The 21,262-nt window shown below is 40.7% G+C and overlaps 1 protein-coding gene across 1 annotated transcript; it reads right to left on the bottom strand.

The window, feature by feature from the left end:
• Positions 1-42: 42 nt before the first annotated feature.
• LOC110521322 (ladderlectin-like) lies at positions 43-7,588 on the bottom strand. The gene is made up of 5 exons (XM_021598804.3): positions 7,455-7,588; positions 7,176-7,251; positions 6,620-6,769; positions 352-466; positions 43-180 (listed from the first exon to the last, which is right to left on the bottom strand). The coding sequence occupies exons 1-5, from the start codon at positions 7,580-7,582 to the stop codon at positions 89-91; spliced, it is 561 nt and encodes a 186-aa protein (XP_021454479.2). The 5' UTR covers positions 7,583-7,588; the 3' UTR covers positions 43-88.
• Positions 7,589-21,262: the final 13,674 nt, after the last annotated feature.

Genomic DNA, 21,262 nt, shown 5'->3' with positions numbered 1-21,262 from the left:
GAAACAAATAATCTTCAAAAAGTATTTTTATTTTACCATAAAATATGTTCAGTTAGGATGCTGACACTACAGAGTGGAATTTTGGATTTCAGTTGATAGTTTGATGGATTGAACAATTTCTTATGGAGCACACAGAGGGATATCTCCTTCCACATAATTCATCATTCCAGGCATCTTTACCTTAAGAGGAAACACAGAATAGAAATTACCTCTCAAATCAATTCAGATATACACACAACAATTCAAATAAAAGTGTGTGTGTGTGTGTGTGTCAGATTTATTTGTTATACTTACTATGAATAACGTTTAATTTGATGAATGGATCAGTGAATGATAGTGGGCTTACTGTACCTCCAAAGTTCATCTGAACACATGGCTCTCTGGCACCCTTATAGTTATTGGGCTCGTCTTTCGCCCAGTTCTGGTGATCAAATTTAGATCCGTCACTCCAGAACCATAGCCTGTCCTGTGGGGAAGAAGTTATGTCTCAGTGTCAAAGAAATTGCTGAGCGTGCAGACTGGCACTGAAACCATTGGTTGAAAAAAAAACATATTCTTCCACATTTTCAAAATCCCAATGCATTTCAATGGCCATAGACTTCAATGGTCAGAATGATGGTCATAAGGGGCGGCAGGGTAGCCTAGTGGTTTGAGCGTTGGACTAGTAACTGGAAGGTTGAAAGTTCAAACCCCCGAGCTGACAGGGTACAAATCTGTCATTCTGCCCCTGAACAGGCAGTTAATCCACTGTTCCTAGGCCATCATTGAAAATAAGAATTTGTTCTTAACTGACTTACTTGTCTGGTTAAATAAAGGTAAAATAAATAAAAAACATGTCTACAACTGTTAAAAGATGGAATCTGCAGTAGAGGGAAACGGCACCACTGACCGCACCACCACCATTGTTATTGTTTTTGTAGCAGAGCTGAGAAGCGTTGTGCAGCATGTTAAAAACATTGCAGTACATTGTACATTGTGTCTTCTAGCGCATGTGAAGATGTCAGAGGGAAAAAACAGTGTTCGTTGTTTGCAGTAACATCTTTGTTGTTGTAATATCGCAAACGAATATGGATGTTTCACCATTAAGGATTCCAGCTTTAAGATAACGACTTCCAACGAATAACAAATTACTCTATCACATTCCTATTCAGACATTGTTTCTTCAACAAAGTACACTATGCCACTGTAGGCTTACTAGCCTAATAACTGTATACCTGGAAGAAATATAAAGGTTTACTATTGAGTTTTATCCCGTTGTTCTATTAATAAACAATGGAAAAGTTACCACGAACACACTAAAAATAAATAATAAATATAGAGAATTTGTGAAACATTAAATTACAACATGGTTTGATACAAAAATACAACACAATCCCAATTTATATAGTTTCAAATGTTTCCACTCTTGATAAAATCCTTAAAGGTCCAGTGCAGTGAAAAACTTGATTTCCCTGTGTTGTATATGTACAGCTGAAGTCGGAAGTTTACATACACCTTAGCCAAATACATTTCAACTGAGTTTTTCACAATTCCTCACATTTAATCCTAGTACAAATTCCCTGTCTTAGGTCAGTTAGGATCACCACTTTATTTTAAGAATGTGAAATGTCCGAATAATAGTAGAGTGACTGACTTATTTCAGCTTTTATTTCTTTCATCACATTCCCAGTGGGTCAGAAGTTTACATACACTCAATTAGTATTTGGTAGCATTGCCTTTAAATTGTTTAACTTGTGTCAAACGTTTCAGGTAGCCTTCCACAAGCTTCCCACAATAAGTTAGGTGAATTTTTGCCCATTCCTCCTGACAGAGCTGGTGTATGACGGCTGCGTGGTCCCATGGTGTTTAAACTTGCGTACTATTGTTTGTACAGATTAATGTGGTACCTTCAGGTGTTTGGAAATTGCTCCCAAGGATGAACCAGACTTGTGGAGGTTTATAATTCTTTTTTGGCTGATTTATTTTAATTTTCCCATGATGTCAAGCAAAGAGGCACTGAGTTTGAAGGTAGGCATTGAAATACATCCACAGGTACACCTCAAATTAACTCATATGATGTCAATTAGCCTATCAGAAGCTTCTAAAGCCATGACATAATTTTCTGGAAATTTCCAAGCTGTTTAAAGGCACAGTCAACTTGGTGTATGTAAACTTCTGACCCACTGGAATTGTGATACAATGAATTATAAGTGAAACAATCTGTCTGTAAACAATTGTTGAACAAATTACTTGTGTCATGCACAAAGTAGATGTCCTAACCGATTTGCCAAAACTATAGTTTGTTAACAAGACATTTGTGGAGTGGTTGAAAAACACGTTTTTATGATTCCACCCTAAGTGTATGTAAACTTCATATTTTTCACAGAATTATTCCAATCCTCATAGTGTGGAAATATATTATATACCGGATATACAGTTGAAGTCGGATATATATACACTACTCAACAAAAATAAAGGGAACACTTAAACAACACAATGTAATTCCAAGTCAATCACACTTCTGTGAAATCAAACTGTCCACTTAGGAAGCAACACTGATTGACAATACATTTCACATGCTGTTGTGCAAATGGAAAAGACAACAGGTGGAAATTATAGGCAATTAGCAAGACACCCCCAATAAAGGAGTGGTTCTGCAGGTGAGGACCACAGACCACTTCTCAGTTCCTATGCTTCCTGGCTGGTTTTATTCACTTTTGAATGCTGGCGGTGCTTTCAGTCTAGTGGTAGCATGAGACGGAGTCTACAACCGACACAAGTGGCTCAGGTAGTGCAGCTCATCCAGGATGACACATCAATGCGAGCTGTGGCAAGAAGGTTTGCTGTGTCTGTCAGCGTAGTGTCCAGAGCATGGAGGCGCTACCAGGAGACAGGCCAGTATATCAGGAGACGTGGAGGAGGCCGTAGGAGGGCAACAACCCAGCAGCAGGACCGCTACCTCCGCCTTTGTGCAAGGAGGAGCAGGAGGAGCACTGCCAGAGCCCTGCAAAATGACCTCCAGCAGGCCACAAATGTGCATGTGTCTGCTCAAACGGTCAGAAACAGACTCCATGAGGGTGGTATGAGGGCCCGACGTCCACAGGTGGGGGTTGTGCTTACAGCCCAACACCGTGCAGGATGTTTTTCATTTGCCAGAGAACACCAAGATTAGCAAATTCGCCACTGGCGCCCTGTGCTCTTTACAGATGAAAGCAGGTTCATACTGAACACATGTGACAGACGTGACAGTCTGGAGACGCCGTGGAGAACATTCTGCTGCCTTCAACATCCTCCAGCATGACCGGTTTGGCGGTGGGTCAGTCATGGTGTGGGGTGGGGGGCCACACAGCCCTCCATGTGCTCGCCAGAGGTAGCCTGACTGCCATTAGGTACCGAGATGAGATCCTCAGACCCCTTGTGAGACCATATGCTGGTGCGGTTGGCCCTGGGTTCCTCCTAATGCAAGACAATGCTAGACCTCATGTTGCTGGAGTGTGTCAGCAGTTCCTGCAAGAGGAAGGCATTGATGCTATGGACTGGCCCGCCCGTTCCCCAGACCTGAATCCAATTGAGCACATCTGGGACATCATGTCTCACTCCATCCACTCCATTGCACCACAGACTGTCCAGGAGTTGGCGGATGCTTTAGTCCAGGTCTGGGAGGAGATCCCTCAGGAGACCATCCACCACCTCATCAGGAGCATGCCCAGGCGTTGTAGGGAGGTCATACAGGCACGTGGAGGCCACACACACTACTGAGCCTCATTTTGACTTGTTTTAAGGACATTACATCAAAGTTGGATCAGCCTGTAGTGTGGTTTTCCACTTTAATTTAGAGTGTGTCTCCAAATCCAGACCTCCATGGGTTGATAAATTTGATTTCCATTGATAATTTTTGTGTGATTTTATTGTCAACACATTCAACTATGTAAAGAAAAAAGTATTTAATAAGAATATTTCATTAATTCAGATCTAGGATGTGTTATTTTAGTGTTCCCTTTATTTTTTTGAGCAGTATATATTATATATTTCCACACTGAGGATTGTAATAATTATGTGAAAAATATGATAATGCCCTTTTAGTGTAAGTGCTGTTTGAAAAGACCGCTATTTGAAGTAAGTTCTTTATTGTAATATCGTAAACGTAAGTGGCCGTTTCAATATTATGGATTCCAGCTTTAAGCTAGAAATGCCATACAAACTTCCAAATGGGCAGAATGGTCTGGAATAGCTTACTTTTTGATACCATTTGTACTTTTTGAACTATAGCCGTTTTAAATTTGCATAAAAGCTCCATAGGATTCAGTGGGAAATATTTGGATTAGTCATTGCTCTTGAAATGTTAATGCTACAAACATTAAATCAACATTGACATGTACAGGCTGATATAGAGACGGACTCAAATTATGTTGATCGCTGGTCAAAAGATTGTTGATACTTCTTGTACTTTTTGAACAATAACCATTTAAAATGTGCATAAAAGCTCCATAGACTTCAAAGGTGCCTTCAGATTAGCCAGTGCTCTTGATCCATTTAAGATACAAGCACCAACTCAACATGGAAATGTGCAGGCTGACTCAACTTAGATTGCATCAAAACAGCTTTTTTCTTCCATTCATATATTTTTAAAACTATATAGCGTGTTCTATCCCCATTCATTTAAATGGTGTAACGCAGACTTCAACATTATAAACTGAAATCACTGCCAAAGAACTTTCAGAATGTTAAAACATATTTAGATATTAAAACAATTAAGGACCTATGATGCCATAGTACTCACTCTAGCCTACTATGCTATCCCAATACAACACACTGTGTGTCAGTGGCTACTGCAGTGGGCATCTATAAGAACTTCCAATCCTAGATCTGGGGCCGTATCCACAAAGCGTCTCAGAGTATTGGTCGTAAGTTATGAAAACATCTTTATCTTATGGATAAAAATAAAAGCTATACATGAAGTCTCATCAGTCATAAGAGTCACACCTAGTCAGCAGATATTTAGGACACCTCATGAGCAGTCCTAACCAGTTAAGAGTTACCAGCAGGTGTTTTGATAATAGAAAAAGGCAGTGAGTCAGTGCTTCCTCCACCACAGACAGGACATTTCTTTGGAGTTGTTAACATAATGTTTTGATATTTTTATATGATCAACCCATAAATAATCTAGACCTACATGACACAGCATCTCTTGTGCTTAAGACAATGATTTCACATGAGGCCTTATTCACATGATATGTCTAATACATCTAACCACTAGGCTAATAAATAATCACATATTGTTTCCGATTATTTCAATAACCATGTTTTTTCAAGCGGAATATCATGTTGTTAAAAGAATGCCTAAATTGGACATGCTTATAGAATTGGGTAATTGAAAGCATTTAGGGGCTATGTAAACTTTAATGGTGTTCGGTAAAAATAATAGCCCTTTCAAGCATTTATGCAACATTTCGGAAAGTAACTTGATGCCTATTTTTCTTCTGATTATTTCATTAATCTACATCATGTTATTTCAAGCGGAATATCATGTTTGGTAAAAAAAATATGCAATTCTTAAAAAAATTGGGCATTTGACAGCATCTAGGGGCTATTGTCAACTTCAATAGTGTTCGGTAAGAATATCACCAATTTCAAATGTGTTATGCGACATTATTGGCAAGTGACTTGATGCCTACTGTGCCAAAGTGATTTAGAATTGTTAAACTGGAATGTCTGTGTGAACATAACGGTAATATTATCAATATTCTGCTTTTAACAACCATTATACTGTGTGACTCAGTGCAGAATGCCTATCACATTATTAAAAATATCAGAATTGGTAGAAAAAAAATATAATTATGCATGCCAAGATATTAGGCAAGAATTAAGGGTATGCAAAGAGATACTACAGAGGGTAGTACATCACTGGGGCCAAGCTTCCTGCCATCCACAACCTCTATACCTGGAGGTGTCAGAGGATGGCCCTAAAAATGGTCAGACTCCAGCCACTCCAGTCATAGACTGTTCTCTCTTCTACCGGCAAGCGGCTACCGCATGGCAAGTCTAGGTCCAAGAGGCTTCTGAACAGCTTCTACCCCCAAACCATAAGACTCTTGAACATCTAATCAAATGGCCACCCAGACTATTTGCATTGCCCCCTCTCCCCCTCTTTTACACCGCTGCTAATCTCTGTTGTTATTATCTAAGCATAGTCACTTTAATAACTCTACCTACATGTCCATATAACCGGTGCCCCCGCACATTGACTCTGTACCGGTAGCCCCTGTATACAGTATATATATAAATAGTCTCGCTATTGTATTTTACTGTATTTTACTGCTCTAATTAATTGTTACTTTTTCTTATTCTAAAAATTGCATTGTTGGTTAGAGGCTCGTAAGTAAGCATTTCACTGTAAGGTCTACACCTTTTGTATTCGAGGGCATGTGACTAATAAAATTTGATTTGATCGTGTCAGGCATAAATTATATGGGAACTGACTTCAGGAGTGGCCCTTGACATAATGATAAGTATACCAAAAATCCTCTAAATCTGTGAGTATACTATAGCGGAACTGTCCAGGAAAGTAAACATTTCACTTTTACTGTAGTAATTTTCTATTAAGGTATTTTAACTTTTTTCAAATATGACAATTGGGTACCTTTTCCACATTTGCCTGAACAGCATCATATCCTCCAATCCAGGTCAGAGGGAAATCGCCAGTCTTGATCAACACCACCGCCTGTAGAAATTGGGACTCCTCAGAGCTGTGCACAGACGCCAGGTTTGCTCCAAGGAACATACAGTGGCGCTAGAGCAAGCCATAGACAGGGACAAAGACATGTCATAACATAGGTATTAGTCAGTTGTCCAGTCTTTTTGAGAATTTGTGGTCTAAGACTCTCACAATCAAATATTGTCCATCACAACTAATGTTCTTTGAAATAGCCTCTTCGAGATATTAGTTTATCTCTGTCTTAACCCATGGCCTGTGGGTTACAATATACAGGAGTTCTGACTCCACACATTAAACAAATATTGCAAAGACTATAGAAAATTCTAAATTAGACAATAACTTAAAGTGGAGGTTCAGTACTTTACATGAGGCATGTTCCTGTTTAGATAAGGCCAAATCCCCTTTAATGTATCGTCAATCCAAATAAGCCAGTTGAATTCAATTGAACTTCTTTAATTCACAGTAAAGCTAAGCATTATACCTCTGCTTCAGGCCATGTCCTTGCAGTCTGGACAAACATGAAGCAGCGTGAATTAAACTGGAACCAGCCTGTGGGGCTTTTTTAAAATCTGCTGCAGATCCCATCATAGCATCTGTAAGGAGAAGACACAGGGCACGTTAGAAATTGCAGCCGACTTTAAAGGTGGGTAGAGACGGACTGATCTACAGTACACGCACACACACACACACACACACACACACACACACACACACACACACACACACACACACACACACACACACACACACACACACACACATTGCATGAATGATTGAATGAATGCTGTAAAGCGTGAGATGAACTCTCTTACTTGCTTCGTCCAGAGTTAGGTTATCACCCAGTGCAAAGGCAGCACTGACCAGCAGAAGAATGGTCAACATCACCATGTTGATAGTCTCCTGAGAGAGAAAGAGAGAGACACACAGATATACAGACAGTGAAAGAGAAGCCATCAAGACAATTTCACTGAGTACTTCAGTGTGCAGATGAGTGCAGTGTTTCCCTAACCTCTCTTGGAGTACCCCCAGTCATTCCACTTATCTGATGAATTCCAGTACTATCACATCAGAGCAGATTCAGCTCATGAAGGGCTGAGGAATATTAGGTATGATCTCTTCCACCACAAAGAGTAGATTAGCCTAGCACACAGGAATAACAGGTATCACCTCCTCCATCACATGGAGTAGATTAGCCTAGCACATAGGAATAACAGGTATCATCTCTTCCATCACAAGGAGGAGATTAGCCTAGCACACAGGAATTGCAGGTATCATCTCTTCCATCACATGGAGGAGATTAGTCTAGCACACAGGAATAACAGGTATCATCTCTTCCATGATATAGAGGAGATTAGCCTAGCACACAGGAATAACAGGTATCATCTCTTCCATGATATAGAGGAGATTAGCCTAGCACACAGGAATAACAGGTATCATCTCTTCCATGATAAAGAGTAGATAAGCCTAGCACACAGGAATAACAGGTATCATCTCTTCCATGATATAGAGGAGATTAGCCTAGCACACAGGAATAACAGGTATCAACTCTTCCATGATATAGAGGAGATTAGCCTAGCACACAGGAATATGCATGTCCTCCAAATGGCTCCCTATTCCCTATGTACTGCACTTTGACCATGGCTCACAGCGCATAACATAGAGAATGGGACGCATCTGATATCTTGTCTGAGATTCACTATCTACTTCAAAAGGTAAGGATAAGTCTATGCTCTTGCATTCAAACTCGTTTTTTAACTTCTCCACACATTTCTTGTTAACAAACTATAGTTTTGGCAAGTTGGTTATGACATCTACTTTGTGCATGACACAAGTCATTTTTCCAACAATTGTTTACAGACAGATTATTTCACTTTATAAGTCACTGTATCACAATTCCAGTGGGTCAGAAGTTTACATACACTAAGTTGACTGTGCCTTCAAACAGCTTGGAAAATTCCAGAAAATGATGTCAAGGCTTTAGAAGGTTCTGTTGGCTAATTGACATAATTTGAATCAATTGGAGGTGTATCTGTGGATGTATTTCAAGGCCACCCTTCAAACTCAGTGCCTCTTTGCTTGACATCATGGGAAAATGAAAAGAAATCAGCCAAGACCTCAGAAAATATATTGTAGACCTCCACAAGTCTGGTTCATCCTTGGGAGCAATTTCCAAACGCCTGAAGGTACCACCTTCATCTGTACAAACAGTAGTATGCAAGTATAAACACCATGGGACCACGCAGCCGTCATACCGCTCAGGAAGGAGACTCGTTCTGTCTCCTAGAGATGAATGTACTTTGGTGTGAAATGTGCAAACCAATCCCAGAACAACAGCAAAGGACCTTGTGAAGACGCTGGAGGAAACAGGTACAAAAGTATCTATATCCACAGTAAAACAATTCCTATATCGACATAACATGAAAGGCCGCTCAGCAAGGAAGAAGCCACTGCTCCAAAACCGCCATAAAAAAGCCAGACTACAGTTTTTAACTGTACATGGGGACAAAGATCGTACTTTTTGGAGAAATGTCCTCTGGTCTGATGAAACAAAAATAGAACTGTTTGGCCTTAATGACCATCGTTATGTTTGGAGGAAAAATGGGGAAGCTTGCAAGCCGAAGAGCACCATCCCATCTGTGAAGCAAGGGGGTGGCAGCTTCATGTTGTGTGGGTGCTTTGCTGCAGGAGGGACTGGTGCACTTCACAAAATAGATGGCACCGTGAGGACGGAAAACGATGTGGATATATTGAAGCAACATCTCAAGACATCAGTCAGGAAGTTAAAGCTTGGTCGCAAATGGATCTTCCAAATGGACAATGACCCCAAGCATACTTCCAAAGTTGTGGAAAAATGGCTTAAGGACAACAAAGTCAAGGTATTGGAGTGGCCATCACAAAGCCCTGACCTCAATCCTATAGAAAATTTGTGGGTAGAACTGAAAAAGTGTGTACGAGCAAGGAGGCCAACAAACCTGACTCAGTTACACCAGCTTTGTCAGGAGGAATGGGCCAAAATTCACCCAACTTATAGTGGGAAGCTTGTGGAAACGTTTGACCCAAGTTAAACAATTTAAAGGCAATGCTACCAAATACTAATTGAGTGTATGTAAACTTCTGACCCACTGGGAATGTGATGAAAGAAATGAAAGCTGAAATAAATCATTCTCTCTACTATTATTCTGACATTTCACATTCTTAAAATAAAGTAGTGATCCTAACTTACCTCAGACAGCAAATTTTTATTCTGATTATATGTGAGGAATTGTGAAAAACTGAGTTTAAATGTATTTGGCTAAAGTGTATGTAAACTTCTGACTTCAACTGTAAGTAACTCTCGATCCATGATAAGACAGAGGATGTAAATCCATAAGACGCTTCAAAACCTTATTCCTTATGATTCATTTTTTGACTGTCATTTTTGCCATTGATGAATGTGTTGTTCAATGTGTTTCTATGGGCTAAGGTAGTGAAGGCCAAATTCAATATCAACGGCTTTGTTCTTTTAGAGTTTAACTGAAGAAGTGGCAAATAGGAGTCGTAATGTGTTCTGCTGCCAACCTCAGTAATTTACCATTCAGGTTGTTGGTACCAGGTGGTTTGTCCTTATTCATAGACAGCAATAATGTGTCCACCTCTTCACACGAACTCAACAGAATTCAAAACTACAGTGCTTGTCTTTCATTATTTAGTCAGTTACGCTTTGATATTAAATACTGTATTGTTGGGAAAGAACTTGAAAGTAATTATTTTACCATACTGTTTTACACCTATTGTATCCTGTGCACGTGACAAATAATCTGAGTCATTCCTCTCCTCCCCTAATCTCCTTCAGGAGAAATGCCAAACCAAAATCATTCCTCTCCTCCCGTAACCTCCTTCAGGAGAAACGCAAAACCCAAATCATTCCTCTGAGAAGTGGAAACGTCTAGGAGTAACAACGGCTCAGCTGCGAAATGGTAAGCCACAAAAGCTCAAAGAACAGGACCGCCGAGTGCTGAAGTGCGTGGAGAATAAAAATAGTCTGTTGTCGGTTGCAACACTCACTACCGAGATCAAAACTGCCTCTGGAAGCAACATCAGCACAAAAACTGTTAGTTGGGAGCTTCATGAAATGGGTTTCCATGGCAGAGCAGCCGCACACAAGTCTAAAATCACCATGCGCTATGTCAAGCGTTGGCTGGAGTGATGTAAAGCTCGCCACCATAGGACTCTGGAACATCCGTCGGATGCCGGAGAACGCTACCTACTCCGATGCATAGTAACAACAATAAAGTTTAGTGTAGGAGGAATAATGGTCTGTGGTTGTTTTTTCATGTCCAGGCCCCTTAGTTCCAGTGAAGGGAAATCTTAATGCTACAGCATACAAATCAGTCAATTGAAATAAATTCACTAGGCCCTAATCGATAGATTACACATGATTGGCAAAGGCGCAGCCATCGGTGGGCCTGTCAGGGCATAGGCCCAATCACTGGGGTTGTAGGCCCAGCCAATCAGACTGGGTTTTCCCCACAAAAGGGATTTATTACAGACCAAAATACTCCTCAGTTTCATCAGCTGCCCGGGTGTCTGATCTCAGACGATTCCGCAGGTGAAGAAGCTGGATGTCGATGTGACGATTCTCGTCCTCCTCTTCTGAGGAGGAGTAGTAAGAAGGATCGGAGGACCAATGCGCAGCGTGGTAAGTGTCCATATTGTGTTTATTATATGAAAACGAAACCAACGAAAATGAAACAGTCCTGAACAGTGAAATACAAAACACAGAACAGAAAATAATCACCCACGAAACACAGGTGGAAAAAGGCTAAGTATGATTCTCAATTAGAGACAACTACCGACACCTGCCTCTGATTGAGAACCATACCAGGCCAAACGCAAAACACAACATAGAAAAACGAACATAGACAACCCACCCAACTCACGCCCTGACCATACTAAAACAAAGACATAATAAAAGAACTAAGGTCAGAACGTGACAGTCGAAGTCCTGGACTGGCGAAGTTGCGCGTGTTCTGCGGTTGTGAGGACGATTGGACCTACAGAAAATTCTCTAAAACGAGGTTGGAAATTAACATTAAATGATCTACCACAGCTCTGGTGGATATTCCTGCAGTCAACATGCCAATTTCACGCTCCCTCAAAACCTGAGACATCTGTGACATTGTGATGTGCAGGGGCGCAACTTTGTCCCCCCAACATTCTGAAATAGTATTGTTGGTGTGTGTTGAACGTATCTCACCCCAGATATCTCCCTGGACTCATAAGATAGCAGGGATATTTCTGAGGTCCGGAATAGAAGCATGTAGAAACTGTCCCATCACGGAGCATATCCTAGCTCTGTATATGAAATGAAGGACATACGTATCTGGAGCATACAATTTCAGATATACAGAAATATACAGTTTAAGATTTCCCCTGGTATTTGACCATTTTTGCCCAGTGTCACACCCCAGAACAACAGGTCTCCTGGCACCTAGTGTGGCAGCCCTCGCACCTCTACAAAAACCTGTATATGAATTTGTGTCTTTCGTGGGGGTTGGATTAGGGATGAGCTAGACTCACATCCCTGAACATGCGTGTCAAATGTTATCACTCTACGTCAAACAGATGAAGAGATATAAACGTGCCCGTTATAGCACAACGTTGTGGCCATCTGAATATGCTTGCATTTGTTTGAGTCTTGACATTGTTAGGAACATGCAGAATGTATACGTTTTGTTACAATACAAATATGAATATATGATTTATGTGCCAGACCACGCCCATGTGAAAGTTTATTGGTCAGTAGCGGCCATGTATTAGAGCTACTAGTCTGGAACATATTGTGTTGAGAGTGCTTTGTCCATAGATGCCACATATAAAGTTTTGTGCACACCCGTCTTTCGGTGCCAGAAGAGTAGCATTTTAAGTGTCTTTCACCATTTTCTAAATTGTGAAAAATCCTTAATGGCGGACCTTATGGGTCCTTGAGGCAAATTTGTTCCTTGTGAGGAGAGGGACCTATGTACAACATTTCAGGTCTCCTAGGTTAAGGGGAATGACCTTTAAAATGTTAATCTTCAACTGCTTGTTATAGTGCCACCATGTAGCCAATTGACATGGCATTGTTTAAGAGGATGTGTCCCTTGGCCCTTTACCTTCTTTACCATCTCACAGGAATTTGCATTAGAATTTTCCATTACGCAAGAAAAAGAATAACGGCAACAAATGTATTAGGGTTTCTCGTAGCTTCACTGCTTGAACTTCTACATATGTTTTTCCCGCATTGTAGTTACAGTAGAAAGAGGTCTTTAGAAAAATATCAAATTGTGTAAAATCTTCCAAAAATCTATCCATTTTTTTATGAATGCATATTTGTGGTAAAAAAAAAATCATTTTTGGATAAAAACCAAACCTTTTCATGTTTTAATGACTGTTTGAGTGTAGTTGCATAACTGGCCTCTCTGCTTAGACTGCTTTCAAGGTAAGGAAACATGGTTTCTTTCAGCATTTTTCTGTGCCAGGGACCAGTAAGGTATGGCCTTCTTCCTCTGTGGAGTGCTTGGTTAAAAGATAATTGCCCATTGATTTTCTATTACAAACAAAAAAATGTATCTACTACCCTAACACATAGCGTTGTTTTAAGACAGTAATAACATGGACAATCAAGCTATTTGATTGTTCATGTTAAGACACCGGGGGTCTCAGAAACAAATGTGTAAAAAAAATGTATTAAACATTTGAATTTGTCCTTACTGCCATTACCTTAATAAATGCACAAAATAACACACAATTACAGTATATGTCAAGGTCACCCAAATTGAAATCAAATCAAACTTCATTTGTCACATGCCCCGAATATAACAAGTGTAGACCTTTCTGTGAAATATGTATGGTTTGCATCAGAAAGTTACTGTTATAATCTGGTAGTGTGTGTGTGTGTGTGAGTGTGAGTGTGAGTGTGAGTGTGAGTGTGAGTGTGTGTGTGTGTGTGTGTGTGTGTGTGTGTGTGTGTGTGTGTGTGTGTGTGTGTGTGTGTGTGTGTGTGTGTGTGTGTGTAACTGATTGCTTAAACCCTTCAACATTTAGAGCCAAAGTTGTAGGAAGAAAACGGAATCCACACTTTTGGACACAACCTTATTTAGCGGCTATTGGAGGTTAAATCGTTTTTTTCTCTTCCAAGTGTAGTATGGTAAGAGCAATGATATGCATTTGAAAATGTGCCCATGGGATAGTACAGAGTGAATTAAAAGTCAAAAGTAGTGACTTAAAAAAACATGGCTATATGAACTAAGCATTCAGTGGACTGCAAATGATTGTGAGGGACAAAATAGCCCTCTGGAATGTTGTGGGGGACGTGTCCCCCTCACTTACAGTGCTTTCAGAAAGTATTCACAACCCTTGACTTTTTCCACATTTTGTAGCAATTAACATGGATTTAACTGTCAGATTTCTTTATGTAATGTCAAAGTGGAAGAAGAATTCTGAATTTATTTAATGATGAATGAAAAATAAAAAGTTACATATGTTGATTAGATAAGTATTCAACTCCCTGAGTCAATACATGTTAGAATCACCGTTGCTAATGATTACAGCTGTGAGTCTTTTTGGATATGTCTCTTAGAGCTTTGCACACCTGGATTGTAGAATATTTACCATGTATTCTTTTTACAATTATTTAAGCACTGTCAAGTTGGTTGTCGATCATTGCTAAGACAGCCATTTTCAAGTCTCGACATAGATTTTCAAGCTGATTTGAGTCAAAACTGTAACTAGGCCACTCAGGGATATTCAATGTCGTCTTGGTAAGCAACTCCAGTGTATATTTGGCCTTGAGTTTTAGGTTATTGTCCTACTGTCTGTAGGAAAGCAGTCAGAAGCAGGTTTTCCTCTAGGATTTTGCCTTTGCTTTATATTTATCCCCCCCCCCAAAACTCCCTTATCCTTGCAAATGACGAGAATATTCAGAGCATAATGCAGCCACCACCATGGTTGAAAATACGAAGAGTGGTAATCATTGATGTGTTGTGTTGGATTTGACCCAAACATAATTCTTTGTATTCAGGACAAAAACTACATTTCTTTGCCATTTTTTGGTTTTCCCAGTATTACTTTAATGCCTTATTGCAAACAGGATGCATGGATGCATTTGGAATCTTTGTATTCTGTACAGATTTCCTTCTTTTCATTTTTTAAATTACGTTAGTATTGTGTAGTAACTACAATGTTGTTGATCCATCTTCAGATTTCTTCAATCACAGCAATTAAACTCTGTAACTGTTTTAAAATCATGGTGAAATCCTAGAGCGGTTTCGGAAGAACTTAGTACTGTGTTTTGAGCAGACTATTGGCGATTTATCTATTTGACAATCGTTCCGTACAATTGAAATAAAGTAGTTCCTTGTTTTCAACAGCAAATATACTGTGGTAATTTACCCAACATGTTGTATGAATGGAAAACTGATGTTCGTGTATGCTTCTCTTATTATTTTATTTGTTTCCAATCTATGTAATCCATTAAACTGTAAAAAAAAAAATGGTTTGGTTTGGTAATTTATTATCATGAGTGGGTGTAAAATATTCCTGGTATTTGAAATGTGTAGCTAAATCAAGTCATTCGTGATTGAGTTTTATGATCTATATTGTTTTTATCAAATAAAAATGTAGACTAATGAAGTTACATGTATTTCAAATGGCATACATTCTATTATTTTGCCATTATAAGGTGAACTGTTTGAATTAAATATGGGCATACGACTTCTATATTCGTTTATATTGTTATTCTACTTTTTGTTTTGTATTTTTTACATTCATCAGCCTTACAGCTTCTGATGCTCCTGATAGGTCAATATTTCATTGTGGGCAGGAGTAGAGTATCTAGAAGCAGCTGTCTGGTATTATAATCACTTGACACGGTAGCAAGGAGAGATCAACTGCTCTGCTAGTTTATTCTTGTGGGTTTTTGGTTGCAAACAAGCTTGCTTTAAAATGCAGGTGCATGTCATCTCCGTTAGTAGTGTGGTGTCTTTGCTATGCCGGATTAAGTGATATGACATGCTATTCTATAAAATAATTTCTCTGTAATTAATATTACCTGATTGAACTAATCATGTAAATGTAATTAACTGGAAAGTCGGGCACCACAAAATAATGTTTATAGAGCTGTTATCTTCTGAATAAACTCTTAAAGACCTGGTAATCTTTTACATCAAAAGCGGTCAATTCTTAATCGTCACCTTATTCAGTCTCATCTGAAGTTGTAGAATTCTTGGTTATCTTCACTGGCTAACAAGTTGAATCAGCCATACAAAATGTGGTTTAATTATTTATTTACTAAATACCTAAACAATTACACAGAATTACACATACACAGGATGGGTAATACATAGATTACTAATTATGTTATAAAAGAAAACGTCCCTAGCGGACGGAACACATATGACGGCTGGTTACACAAAGAAAGGGGGTTGGGTTTTGAATGAAAGCCCTTGGAAGACTGAGGAACAAAGGAATTTGGTCTCTGATCGGACCTTGTAAAACTATGCTATCGTAAATAGATAATCTTGTGCGTTCTAAATAACCGCCCATTCGGAAAAGGAAAATTCAAGGAATATTTACTCTGAGCTGTGCTTCAATATGTTGGTCGTAGATGGAAGGCCGTGTTGCCCAACAGAGATCTTCCTGTCCTCTGAAGAATGTCTGGTAGAACGCATGTGGTGTAGTAATGTTGTGTGTTTGGTAGAAGAGATACTTTGTCCGTCCCTTCCAAGCCCACGTTTACAGCTGCTGCTGCTCACTCACCTGCTAGCAGATATCACTTCTTTAGTGAATAAGAGTTCAAAGTTCATACCAAGTTGCCATAATTTAAGCTCATGCTGAAGTTGGCTTAGTTCTGTAGTTTGATATTAGACCTTTCAACGTATGGACCGTCGTCCTCACGTCCTCGGAAACTCAAATGTTACATTTTCGTTAAGGGCTTATATAGTGGTGGTGAGAAGGGCGTGTTTCATAGTTTACAACCAATGTCTGTTCACATGGGCGGGGCCACTGAGTTGAGCCTAGTTCACTTATGAAAACCAAATCTCTCATTTAGAAGATAAAATTACATTACATTTTTTTACAAATAGTTTCATATTTAAACATTTAAATTGCACAAGAATTCCATGTGAATCTGATAACTAGAATGTGTAGACTTTCCAAGATACAGTTTATGTCATCCTATCATCAGTAATAATGTCTCAGATGACAACTGACCAATGCATATTTTCAACTGGTTGGATTACCGAAATATGGTTCTGGTCCCCACCCTTTTGATGTTTTCAGACTCTCTATGTTAACAAAGGGCTTTTCAAGAGTCACTCTGTAGAGTATAGAGAGAGAGAGGAACGGGGGAAAGGTATTTATGAGGGTCATAAACCTCACCAACAGGCCAACGTCATGACAGTAGTGTTTTAAGAAATCCAGCGGTAATGTGCACCACAGCTCTACATTCCGCCTGTTGGTTGCAATGCACTCGCACTATATAGCCTTAAAACATGGTTAAATAATGTTGAAATTATGGATGGTCAGTCCTTGCATCCATAGCTCTGTCTATGAGTTTCAGAGTGGTTACAGTTTTCCAGGCCCATCATTCAGAGTGGTTACAGTTTTCCAGGCCCATCATTCAGAGTGGTTACAGTTTTCCAGGCCCATCATTCAGAGTGGTTACAGTTTTCCAGGCCCATCCCTCAGCTTTTTTCCCACAGAGGCGGGGTGCCCGCTTTGCTATTGTTTCAAATCAAATCACATTTTATTAGTCACATGCTGAGAATACAACGGATGCAGACTTTACTGTGAGATGCTTGCTTTACAAGCCCTTCCCAAAGAGGCAGAGTTCAATTTTTTTTGAAAGACAAAAATAACGAGGAAAAAAATAGACAAGAACGGAGCTCTATACAGAGAGTACCAGAACAATGTGCCCTAGTACCAAGTATTTGAGGTAGATATGTACATAAAGGCAGGGTAAAGTGACTAGGCATTGATACATGTTTTGGTTTTTCTGTTGATATTTTGAGGTTGTTACGCCTGCGCTGGCTTGTCCATCTCCTTCGTCAGAAGGTGTTTCACCTGTGTTATTGAGGAGTGGCTGGCCCAGTGCTCCAGTTGAGCTTGAGAGATGTTGGGTGAGCAACACTTCAGCTGAGGTGCGAGTTTCAGTTTGTCTTGTGGGAACGTAACAGCATCAGGATAACAATGATAATTAAATAAAGAACACAGTAGTAGCAGCATATGATCAATGTAAAAGTGTGTGTTTTTGTGATTTGTCGGTGTGTTTTTGTGATTTGTCGGCGTGTGTGTGTGTATCTATAGTATTGTGAGTGTGCATATAGTCAGTGCAAGATAGGTTCAGTGCAGATAGTCCGGGTAACCATTTAATTAACCATTTACCTATCTTATGGTTTGGACTAGTAGCTGTCTTGGAGCCTGTTGAATCATGAGCCGATGATCCGGTATGGATTTTCGGACATTAGCTGTGTGAACAGCCTGTTGTGGGTGGCTGGAATCTTTGGCAATTTTTCAGGCTGTAGAATTGCATCTGAGGGCCCATGCCAAATCTTTTCAGCCTCCTGAGGGGGAAGAGGCACTTATGTGCCCTTTTCACAACTGTGCAGGTGTACCATGTTAGGTCCTTAGTGATGTGGATGCCAAGGCACTTGAAGCTCTTGACCCACTCAACTACAGCCCGTGGATGAGGGCAAACACTCCCTTTCTCCTATAGTCCACGATCAGCTCCTTGGTGTTACTGAAGTTGAGGGAGAGGTTGTTGTCCTGCAAGCACACTGCTAAGTCTCTGACCTCCCTATAGGCTGTCTCATTGCCTTCGGTGATCAGGCATACCCCCGTTGTGTCGTCATTAAACTTGATGGTGTTGGAGTCTTGCGTGGCCACGCTGTCGTGGGTGAACAGTGAGTATAGGAGGGGGCTGAGCATGGACAGTGGCGGTCAGTTTAAAACATGTTGGGATTACACACTGGGACAGGGGGATATTGAAAATGTCAGTGAAGACACTTGCCAGCTGGTATGCGCATGCCTTGAGAACAAGCCCTGGTATTCAGTCTGGCCCGGCGGCCTTGCGATTGTTAACCCGTTTTAAAGTTTTTCTCATATTGGCCATAGAGAGTGGTGACACAGTCATTCGGGAACAAAAGGGGCTTTCTTGCAAGGCTCAGTTTTATATTCCTCGTACTGAGCATAAAAGGCATTTCCCTAATTTGGGAGTTCTGCATCCCGGGGCGTCTCACTGCTGGTTTTCCCTTTGCAATCCATTATCATCTGCAAGCCCTGTCACATACGGCGAGCGTCAGAGCCAGTGTAATAGGATTCCACCAGCACCTTAGAGGCTGCTGCCCTATGTACATAGACATGGAACACTGGTTACGTTAATAACGTTTACATACTTTTTTCTCATTTCATATGAACAGTATATACTGTATTCTTGTCAATGCCATGTCATAAAATGTATATATTTCTTAATTCCATTCTTTTACTTTTAGATTTGTGTGTATTGTTGTGAGTTGTTAGACACTAGCGCTAGGAACACAAGCGTTTCGCTACACCTGCAATAACATCTGCTAAATATGTGTATGTGACAAATGTTATTGGATTTGATTTGACAGCTGTGGTCAGATTTGCCGAAGAGAGGCAGAGGGAAGGCCTTATATGTGTTTCTGTGGGTTGAATATAAGTGTTCAATGAAGTATTGTGGCTTAAAGCCAACAACATATCTTGCATACACTAAGTACAGTTTTATGCAGGAAACCTTCAAGACATAGGTTGGATCCCAATGGCACTATATTCCCTCTGCCCTATATAGTTCACTACTTTGACCAGAGCCCTATTGCTAGATTATTATGAGGTTTATGATGTTTTTTCACTTTTTGCACTCCTGCCATCAAAGACTTTCACAACGTCTAAACACTACACTAGAAGAGGTCAGAGGTCAGGCCACTATAGTATCCCAATTGTAGAAGATGGATATGATAGAAGACTGGTCAGGTTATCAAGGGGTAGACTTTTGACCCTATGGTTGTGTCCCACATGGCACCCTATTCCAACCACTTCTTTTGAACAGGGCTCATAAGGCTCTGGTGAGAGGTTCCATTTGGGACATAGAATTCCATCTATTCCATCGTCCTGTTCTTCCTGCAATTCAGAAACTTACCTAGACGACAGGGTGTGGTGAAAGAGAGAGGCCTCACACTCAGAAAGGCATGCTAGCAATTCACCCTCTCCTCCCCTCTCTCCTCCTCTTCTCCTCACAAAGGAATGCTGCTGGTCCTACTGCATATCTCCCCCCTAACACTTCAGCCTTAAGACACTGTCCTCCTCTCTTCCCCTCTCCTCATCCCCCCTTCTCTCTATTCCCCTGGTCCTGCAGCATATCTCCCTCCAGCACCTCAGCCTTAAGACATTGACCCTTCACCCCATCTGTACAATTACAGAATTCATAGAATGACAGCCATTCCTGTTCTATTGCAATGTTCCGTGCTGGCTGGACCGGACCGATGTTGTTGTTACAGGGTGTAATGTTAGGAATGTCTCATTCATTGATTTTTATCAGAAGCCTGGATAATAAATAAAAATATATCTTTAAATAGCCACTACAAATCAAATCCAATGTATTTATATAGCCCTTCGTACATCAGCTGATATCTCAAAGTGCTGTACAGAATCCCAGCCTAAAACCCCAAACAGCAAGCAATGCAGGTGTAGAAGCACGGTGGCTAGGAAAAACTCCCTAGAAAGGCCAAAACCTAGGAAGAAACCTAGAGAGGAACCAGGCTATGTGGGGTGGCCAGTCCTCTTCTGGCTGTGCCGGGTGGAGATTATAACAGAACATGGCCAAGATGTTCAAATGTTCATAAATGACCAGCATGGTCGAATAATAATAAGGCAGAACAGTTGAAACTGGAGCAGCAGCACGGCCAGGTGGACTGGGGACAGCAAGGAGTCATCATGTCAGGTAGTCCTGCGATATGTGTTACGGTGAGTGAATGAGGACCCAAAAGCGAACTAACTTAAACAGAGCTTCTTTAATAACCAAACATAGGTAGGCTCAGATAGACCGGCAGATTCCGACAGGACAGGACAAGGTTACAGCAAACATGACGATAGTCTGGCTCAGGCATGAAACACAACAAACAAGAATCCGACAAGGACAGGAACAGAAACAGAGAGAGATATAGGGACCTAATCAGAGGGAAAAAGGGAACAGGTGGGAAACGGGGTGAATGGGTAGTTAGAGGAGACAAGGAACAGCTGGGGGAAAGCGGGGGAGAAAAGGTAACCTAACAACGACCAGCAGAGGGAGACAGGGTGAAGGGAAAGGACAGAGACAAGACACAACATGACAGTACATGACAGTACCCCCCCACTCACCGAGCGCCTCCTGGCGCACTCGAGGAGGAAACCTGGCGGCAACGGAGGAAATCCTCGATCAGCGCACGGTCCAGCACGTCCCGAGAGGGAACCCAACTCCTCTCCTCAGGACCGTACCCCTCCCAATCTACGAGGTACTGGTGACCACGGCCCCGAGGACGCATGTCCAAAATT

The sequence above is a fragment of the Oncorhynchus mykiss genome, chromosome 4, assembly GCF_057628025.1.
Source record: "Oncorhynchus mykiss isolate SJ-2025 chromosome 4, ASM5762802v1, whole genome shotgun sequence".
NCBI classification, from domain to species: Eukaryota; Metazoa; Chordata; class Actinopteri; order Salmoniformes; family Salmonidae; genus Oncorhynchus; species Oncorhynchus mykiss.
This window is presented reverse-complemented; position numbering and strand designations above follow the sequence as displayed.